The 9,575-nt window shown below is 39.1% G+C and overlaps 1 protein-coding gene across 5 annotated transcripts in view; it reads right to left on the bottom strand.

Moving 5' to 3' along the window:
* epha3 (eph receptor A3) overlaps nucleotides 1-9,575 on the bottom strand; it is a 94,605-nt gene that overhangs the window by 17,325 nt on the left and 67,705 nt on the right. For 3 of the 5 annotated variants that reach the window (XM_014337933.2, XM_042226237.1, XM_014337934.2), the window contains 5 exons: nucleotides 9,089-9,251; nucleotides 8,311-8,416; nucleotides 7,507-7,571; nucleotides 6,195-6,320; nucleotides 2,990-3,175 (listed from right to left, as the gene is read on the bottom strand). In XM_014337933.2, the coding sequence (XP_014193419.1) occupies nucleotides 2,990-3,175; nucleotides 6,195-6,320; nucleotides 7,507-7,571; nucleotides 8,311-8,416; nucleotides 9,089-9,251 (646 nt within the window). The remainder of the gene's footprint in view (nucleotides 1-2,989; nucleotides 3,176-6,194; nucleotides 6,321-7,506; nucleotides 7,572-8,310; nucleotides 8,417-9,088; nucleotides 9,252-9,575) is intronic. The other 2 variants (XM_005935715.3, XM_005935716.3) reach the window with 1 other exon arrangement.

Raw genomic sequence — 9,575 nt, 5'->3', positions numbered from 1 at the left:
AGGACTTGTTTGTGCCCCAGATGGCTTTGTTCTCTCAGCTTCACTCTTGACTTACCACCAGCCATATTCTTCTTTTCCATTTTTTATTCTGATTAATGTGCCCTGCTCCCTCCTCTTTCATTCCTGACCTACCTTTTCTCTATCATACCTGCCTCTCTTTCCCCATCACCCCATCCCTCCCTCTCATCTCCATCCCTCTTGCATGTATTAATGTGAACCAACCCCACATCTGGAAAGAAAGGGACTTTTTTTCAGGAATCGCGCAGGCTGAAGGGAAAGGGTGATGGAATTAGTTGTGAAAAGAAGCAAATCTATTAAACTCAATGGAAATTTTAAGAAAAGGGTTGTTTCATGAATCTGCATTGCACTGGTAATTCATTTTCTTTATCACAGCACATTTAAACAAAACAGATGTTGTCAATTTCAGCTTGAAATGACTCTGAAAGATTTTGAATCTATTTCCACTGATTCTGTTTATTTACATCTTACCAGAGTAAGCGTAGCTAAAAATGTGACGTTGACAAAATAAAAATAAACTGACTCTCACTGTGTTATGAGGTATGCACACGATAATTTATGCTAGCAATTGTTTCTTCCAACTTTTTACCTGGAAAAAAAAAAGGAGTTTCTCAGTAAGACATAGCTTTTTTTTTAAAAAAGGAGATTAAACTCACAGAACAGCATGTCTCAGGAAAGTTGCACCAATTTCACTTACAATTAGAGCAAAGATCTCTCATCATTTAAACACCGTCACAGGACCAGTACAAGACCCTCCACCCACACCCTGTCCCAAAAAGGCTGTGATGGATTGTTCAGTTTAACAGAGAACTGCTTTTATAGTTGCAGACGGGCATGCACGCACCCGGTCCTCCCTCCTGTCCTCCGCCCCTTCCTTTCCCCTCTTTCTCTCTACTTTCAACATTGGCAACAAAGATAAAGGCCCCCAAGCCCCTTTGTTCTGCGGACCCAAGTGTGAGTGTACTTGTATGCGTGCAAGTGTGGATGTATGAGCTTGAGCAAGAAGTGTGCATGTGTGCGCGTGTGTGTGTGTGTGTGTGTGCTCCTGCAAATATGCAGCCTGTGGATCAGCCAAAAGCAGCAGCAAGGTAAATGGGGTGTGAAAGTCTCAGGATTATTAAGAATTAACAGGAGCAGCTTAATAAATCACCCGACAGCAGCGTGCATTTGTGTGTGTGTTTGTGTGTGTGTAGGTGTGTGTCTGTGTGTGGGAGCATATCAAATGGACCTCCTAAAACTATGCCCTGCACTCATGCTGCTCCTACTTATGCACATGTGCTCAGGGCATCTCTCCAAATGTCATGTGCGAAGTAGTGAATTTGGGGCCTCCCCTATTAGTCTCAAACCAGCAAATGAAACCGCAGTCTTGTGTTATTGCAGCATTTCTCACAGGTCGGACATTAACAGGAAGACTGGTTTAAGATGTATTAGGCAAACAATGTGTGATGAGGGATCACACACATGCACACACACACACAGACTTTCACTTTCAGAGTGGACTGATTTCATTCATCAGTACAGTGCAGAACCATGCCGTACGTTCTAACTGAAAAATTATTCTAAAAGAGACAAAACTGGATGAAGGAGTATGATTAGCTTCTGTTGTTCTGGTTACTGTTTTCTATTATTTGACCTTATTTACTGACATTATTTTACAAATACATGCGTATTAGCATGTTTAACAAGTTTCTCCTACAAAAACTGCATAAGTGACAGTTTAGTAGCATAATTTGTGCCACTGTTGACTCAAAATGATATGTTATAAGATATTAACTGGTGTTGTTCTGTCTTCCTTCTATTGTTTTGTCCTTCATCCCTCCTTCCTCCCTGCTTCCTTTGTGTTATTTCTTTGTGTTTTTCAATTTTTCCATCCTTCCTCCCTTCCTTCCATCCTTTCTATTGTTTGTTTATTTATTTATTTGATTCTACTGTCATTACTTTCTTTCTCCCTTTGTTCCTTCTCTTGTTCCTTTCTTAACTTCTTTTTTGCTTCTTTCCTTCCCTCCTGTTTCCTGCCTTCTATCATTCTTTCCTTGCTTCCTTTGTTTCTTTTGGCGTTCCATCCCTCCTTTCTTTTTTCTACTTTCCTTCCATCCTTCATTCCTTCCCTCCCTCCTTTCCTTCCCTTCTTTTTTCTTTTTTTCCTTCTTTCTTTGTAGAGATGAAGCATAATCAGAACAATATGGTTTACATGCCCAGTTCATTGCTGTTTGGAAATTACATTACATTGTAAGACTGGGCTGTTTTTGATTACAAGTCACAGCAGTAAGTTGCTAAGAAGATAAGTTAGGGAAGCAGGTAAAACAAGTTGATGTAAGACAAGGTGGAGACGAGGAAGCAAAGAACAAATGAGACGGAACAGAAAAACCTAAAATCCAGAATAATAAAGAGAAGGCAAGTTCACTTGGTATTTTATTCTACTCTTTAGAATAACAATACTGGCAGAACTACTTAACAAGCCAAGTGCCGCAGGGAAATATAGAGGCCAGGACTGTTTCTTTGCGACAAAGTTCAGACTCATTATTTCCCTTTTCTGCAGTCATTCCATTTTAAAGAGGCCTTCTGTGTGCTAATGATAGTCTTATAAAGAGGCCCAGAGGGAAGCTAGTCAGAGATATGGATTTATGGATTTATGCCTGCTTTGGACACAGGCTTTGATCAGAGCACATTGATCTGCAGAGATTTACACCACGGCAACTCAATAAAACTCCTTTGCTCTTTCACAGAAGTGTCGGCCACTTTAGAGCCATTTGTCAAAGACAACTGCAAATCCGGAATCGGTAAAAAGACTCTCAGGAGAAGCCTGCTCTCTTATGGAATGTGACTAAAAATTGTTGTGTTCTCTGAAACATCATGCTTCTGAAAAAGTAAGTGCTTCATAGATTAATATTCTCCAAGAACCAGAGTAACATATAATTATCAAAATAGCACCTGGGTAATTCAATTCTCTTCAGTTTGTCGTGGAACTTACTGCGTGTTACCACCCCCTCCAGCCTGATGATGTTAGGGTGGTCAAACTGTCCCATGATTGATGCCTCAGAAAGGAAGTCCCGCCTCTGTTTGTCTGTATATCCACCTTTGAGAGTTTTGATGGCCACGCAGATCTCCTTTTTGCTGGGCAACTTCAGGCGACCACTGCAGACTTCTCCAAATTCACCTAAAGATAAAATAAAGGCAAGTTTTATGTATGATGTCTATGACATTGCCATGAAAAGCATTTTGGAGTGAATATGGCTAACTTAACTAGCTCTCTTGTACCAGAGTACATGATCAGCAGTAAAACCACAAAGACAGGTTGCATGCTGATACTCCTTAAACCTACGGCTAGGTCAGCTTCACCACTGAGAGCCCAGCATCTAGCATAGCATGAGTTAGAAAATCCTGACTGCTCTGATGTACAACAGGGGTTCAGATGCGTTTTAAGGTGTTACAATATGTGGTTTTTACAGCTGCCTGTCAGTGATTCATTCAGACAAAGCTGCAGATCATGAAGGATCTTAAAATTTCCATCTGTAATAACTTAACTCCAATTAATCAGGAAATGCTTTGGTTGATGTTGGACAAAAAACAGCATTTCCTGATTAATGCATAGCGTGTACCCATAGCCAAAATAACAAAGTGAATAGACAGCAATACAACTTTTCAGCTTCATTTATATGTCAAATTAAAACACAAAATTACTTAACATCCACTCAGGGAGAGCTCAATTAGCATTCTTCGCTGGTGAGGGGATGCATGAATTTCAGTTACTACTTGTAAGTATGTGCATGCAATGGGGAGCTATCCAGAAGGTACTGTAAGTTTTGTAGGTATGCTGGCCACTTCAAAGGCAGTCCTGGAGACAGAGTTTTGGCTGGACTGCAGAAGATGAGGGGTGTGTGTATATGTGTGTGTGTGTACTGAATGTAAGTAGGTGTTTGAACAGAACGTACATGCATGCTGAGTGTGCTCAAGAATGGTGATGTCAGAACTAAGATATGCAGATCTCACTCTTCATCCAGTACAATCATGTCCCATAGCTGCTCTGGATCAGAGAGCATGGGTCAAATCCTGGACTTGAAGCAATGGCATCTGGAAGGACTTAAGCCTGAATAATTATAACCTGTCTAAATACCCAGACCATCCCTGTTCTTTCCTTCTCTGCTTTGCACCTCTTGTCCTGAGCAGTGGACAGGCAAGTCAAGCCAAGGCACCTTTTTATGTGGTCACTCAGAGAAAGAAGACCTTCGTCTAATAAGGCTTGATTAGGGACACTCGTTCCTTTCCTGTTATGAGTAGAGCTAGGTATCTCACTTTGATGTTAAAGTCTAACCCATGTAAGCAGAGTGGAGCATGTGTTTCATGTCTTTTAACACACAATCACCGATTGGCAAGAGGATCAAAGTCCCTTTAACGTGTTTAATGAAGACAGATGGAGTTGAGGCAGGAATGGAGAAAGAGAAGGTATGTTGTATATTGTTCAGAGTGCTTATGTGGCTTTATAAAAATCACACAGATGGGTGGCAGGGTGCATTGAAGCTGACGGACAAAAATGTTTACATCATGGCTGGAGCTTTAATGTTCACCTCTGGTGTTCGGTTCACATTTTATGAAGTTAAAATAGATTAGCAAGAGCAGGCCAAAGTCCCCTTTCTTCTCCTCTCATCTCACATTTGGATCTGTAAATTTATGGTTTTCTCATATAAGGTTTCTGGCTTTTATCTGAAAATCTTTCAGGGATTTTCTGTCCATCTTTCTAAAATTAAACTGCTCTGAACTACTAAGTTGCTTTTCAAAAGTAATCACCCTGTCAACTTGTCATTTTATTTATATTGTCCAGAACTTGTTCTCAAAGTTGCACTCTCCCTTCTTTGTGTTACTATGGAAGAACACTAAAATAAATACACTTTGAATCAGCTGTGCACTGTACACATTAAAAATGTATGGTACAGTATAGACTTTTCTGCTGTAAATCGACTATGGGTTAAGGTATTACTCAGCTAATACTGGTTTAGAATGATGATAAATTGGAGCTACTCTTCATCTATTTGCATTTTCGATAGATCATGTTTCACTGCTGTTTCACTTTTCATGCCTCAAACATCAAATTGCATGTATTTAATAATATTAAATGAAGTATGGACATTAGTTTGTGTGCATTTCTTGCAAATGGTCATGCAGATTTCAAGAAGTTCATGCTTGTGTAAAATCAAAATGACAGCCACAGTGAACTGTGGACAAATGTGTACCACATTTTTTATTATATTAAAAGAGAACAGCTGATTTTGTTTTTTATATGTGGTTTTAATATATAAACAGTTATCTCCTATGTACCATTGCAGCCCTGTGAAAATCATTGTGCTTTGTGTCTACTATGTATGAAAAATATATTGTGGTTAGCACTGCAGAGTGTGACTCCAGTGTATACTCAGGTAATAGACTCTCAGGCTGTCCTGACAGTTTTACAGTGTGAAGGGCCGGTGGGACTCTGGAGACCAGTCTGCTGTTATGTGCTGTGTGCTTTAGTCTCCATCTATTCTGACTGCACTCGACATGAATCATAATGCATTACCCTCCCGTCTGCACTCCTGCTCAAGTTATCAGGGAGTACATGAGTGGAGAGGAAAAGAGGAGACAAGGCTTCAATTACTATTGCAATTACTGTACATCGGGAGTTACGAACTGGAGCATACGCTATGGAAAATGGAAAGAAAAATAAAGGAAGGAAAGAAAGGGTTAAAGGAGACATGAACCAACTGAAGGTTTTCTCATTTCACCACCTTTCCCTCCATCCTAGGTGAGGGCTGGAAAGAAGAGACATCAAGCTGGGGCACAGAATGCTTTCTCATTCCCGGCTGTGCAGCATGACGCATAGATAACTAGCTCACTGCTATGAAAATATAGATGTATAGGAGCTCTGTATATACTCCATTTTCCTTAAAGTGGTTGTGCACTTGGTTTGTCTTTGTCATTTAAATAGAGCATGAAAGAGTGCAAAAGTAAAAGGAAGTAACTGATACGAAAGTGGGAAAAGTCTTTTTTGATTTCCCTTTTTTTATGTATCCCACCAAGCTCATTTTGATTATTGTTTTAAAAATATTAGAAATGACATGAATTTTTTGCAAAGTTGCCAAACCTATATGGAATCTATACAAGCAGCAGCATCTGGCCATACACTTTCCTTTGCCTATTCTCACCTGCTCCCACCACTTTATCTATGGCAATGCAGGAGGCATCCAGTTCCTTGGCAAATTCGTGCACAGCCTGGCTCGGGTCCTCATATGTGTGGGGGTCCACATAGGTTCTGATCCCTGGCAGACGCACTGCAGCAGCACAGGAAAGTTGCATTGGTTACCAACTAGTTAAAAACTCCAAAATAGCACAGCTTACAGTAAAATTGCACTTTCAGAGGAGTCTAGGAAACACACAGGGTGGCAAAAGATCCAACTAACCCTGCACAATGAAACCAAAACCATGAAGACGATATAGTCCTGAGTATTTCAATGATTGAATTTTAGGGAAGAATTTCCCTCAAGGAGCAGACAGGGCTGAGATTTTCTCACTTAATATATTATGCATTAAAGCAACAGTCACTTATCAAATGGATATGAAGACACTTTTAGCTGTTTTAATGGAAAGAGTTTTTTTTACAATTCCCTCTTTTCTCTTTCCCCAGAGAGTCTCTCTTATTGAGATTTGATGGAGGAACAATAACAAAAAGAGGAATTATACCCTTCATAACACATCAAGTTTAAGAAACACTATGTTTCAGAGATATGTTTTATTTTATGATAAACTTGAAAACAAAGGGAAGATATGTAACACAGCTGTATTTTAGTAGTCCCTGTGTGTTAAAATTTATGCTCTGGGTTTGACCCATCCAAACTACTCATGAAGCAGTGGGCAGATGCTCTTCAGTACCCTGAGGAATTCTAGAAGCCTAGGTCAAATTTAAAGGTAGGACTATTTCAAATAAATAACATCTCGTAAAGACAGAAAGAGAGAAGAAACAAGGATTAAAGGGATGAGGAAGTAGCATGAAAAGAAAATTAAATTACTATTTATTTAGTACTGACTCTAATAGTAGAAGTAATATCAAGAAACTTTTTTATTTGGAAAGTAGAAACTAAAGCGCAGATTTAGCCACTTCACTTGGCTGGTTTGGAAAACAGTGTTATTTTGTTCTCCTTTTAAATGAAGCCTCAAGTACTTGTTTCTAAATGGGCCAAAAACATGGTCATAACATGGTCTTGTTTGATTATTGTCTTCTCGTATGAAAAAACAAAGATATATCTAAACTTAAAGGGGAAATCCACTTCAAGCTTTGACATATCTACTCTAAAACAACCGCTATTGGTCAAAAGGTTCTCAGAAGGACATGCATATTCAAATAACATCCCTCAAATTATCTTTTATGTAACTAGCTAGTTCTATCTGTATTCAGTGACTAGTAAAGTACGGCAAGGAGAGACAGAGCCAATTCTCAGATAAACAAAGTCCAGTACTTACAGTGTCCATTGCCAAAATGCAGTCTTTTTTCATCAGGATGTTTGGATTTGCTCCGGCAACAAAACCTGCCAATGCAAACAGAGAAAGACCAGAAGTAGTGCCACATCTTCAATAAAAATTCGCCCACAAGCCCAGCCCAAACGCTACCAAGATCCATGTGTGCATACTTATGTCTGTGTGTATATACTTCTGGCTCTTATAACCCAAAAGAGTATCAGTAAGTCTTATAATGTGATGTGGATTTATACTCTTTCCTGAAACCTGCTGACCACCAACTTCAGCCGTGCTCACATTGGCATTCAAACGCCCGTGTTGTGCATGAACGCACTGAAAAGATTCCATTTATTGAAGATGCTCATGTTTTTTGATTGAGTGGCAACTAAGCCAAGAGCAACTTCAGCTGAAGTGTGTATAGATCTGGACTTTAAAGGACCATACAGGCTATCAGAATGTGTACTTCTTGAGAAAGCTGACGAAGCTGTTCTAAAAAGAACTTCTTTGAACAAATTTAGAACATGTTCTCAAATATTTAATGAATAATGATAGCATTACAATTACAAGGAATCATCAACAAGGTTAAAACACCTTGTAAACCACAGCGGTAAAAGTTCCTTTGGTTATTAACTGGTGTTTTTTAATTTGCCCTCTTTTATGGCACATCATTTAACTTGTTTCTTCTAAGCTTTTGAAAGTACATTTTGGAAAAGTGCACACAGAATCAACTGAAAGGAGAGAGTACAGATGGTGTGACTAAAGGAGACAATGCTCAAGGCAAGAATCCAGGCAAGTGATTGGTGGACAGACCTGCTAATCAGGACGTAGAGAAGCACAGTGAGCAGGATGATGGCTACGGCAGAAGAAATGGCAATCAAAACAACCTGGCTGCTTTCACTTGAGATAGAGAAGGCTGCTGAAAGACAGAAAGAAACAAGTAATAAGCAGTGCTAACTTTGTTTTGTTAACATTACAGCACATCACAATACAAACTTCAATTACCTGCTAGTCCTATTCCAACGTACTGCATGCACATCAAGAATAAATATACCTTTGATTCAATAAGATATTGTATTTAGTTCCCACAAGAGCAGGTAAAGGTGATTCAGCTCACTCTAGAGACACTTACACATATTTGGCAGCAAAATTGATATAAACAATAATGTGCTTTCACAGCTTTTATCCCATGGAACAGTAACAGCTAAATGAAACAACTTAGGCGTGTAACAGACACAAAGTAAAGCAAAAATCTTGGGCAGTATTTTCACATTTTCCCCAAAGCACTTGCATGTTTGCTGCAATAAAAAATGTGATGGTTGAATTCACTTCTGAAATTCTGCCAAAGTTACTGCATGAATATCTAAATTTCACCAACAGCAAGAAAGGAAAGAAAATTGTTCTTGTCAGCGAACATGTTTGAAACAGCTGCTACACAACTGGACATAAGGTCTTCTAACAAAAAAAATTAACATGCACACATCCTGCCAGAGAGGTTTCATAACCCCACAATTCAAAATAAAAAATTGTATGTAAAAGGCTAATGGACTATCATATAATTTCATTTCATTTTAATCTCTACTGAGCTTACAGTCAGGGCTGGTCTCGAACTGGAAAGTGGGGCTGCTGGCTCCATATCCTGCTGCGGTACGGGCTCTGATTTGAAGTAAGTAGGCAGTGTTGGGCTTCAAACCATTCAGGGTCACATTACAACCTCGAGCACGGAGGATTGTGTAGCTGGTCTCCTGCTCCTCCTGTAGAAAAAAGAGAAAAAAGAAACAGGATGACAGATGAGAAATCAAATCGTTTTGAGGAATTAAATATTTATTTAACATACTGATTTAGTACTATGTAATTTATAGACGCAGTAGTGTAAACTAATAATGAATACAATGTGTGTACATACACATATATATATATACATACATATACACACATACAAGAATTTAGTTACTCTGTTACTCAGTTGTATTCTTATATACTCTTTTTCCTCTTTCATCGTCATAGTTCCTTTAACAGAAAGCCTTCAGACATTCATCTTCACCATCTTGTGTTTACTCAGGTGGGCTACCTGGTGT

This window comes from Haplochromis burtoni, unplaced genomic scaffold (assembly GCF_018398535.1).
Source record: "Haplochromis burtoni strain Fernald_Lab_line unplaced genomic scaffold, NCSU_Asbu1 Contig_202, whole genome shotgun sequence".
Classification (NCBI taxonomy): domain Eukaryota; kingdom Metazoa; phylum Chordata; class Actinopteri; order Cichliformes; family Cichlidae; genus Haplochromis; species Haplochromis burtoni.
This window is presented reverse-complemented; position numbering and strand designations above follow the sequence as displayed.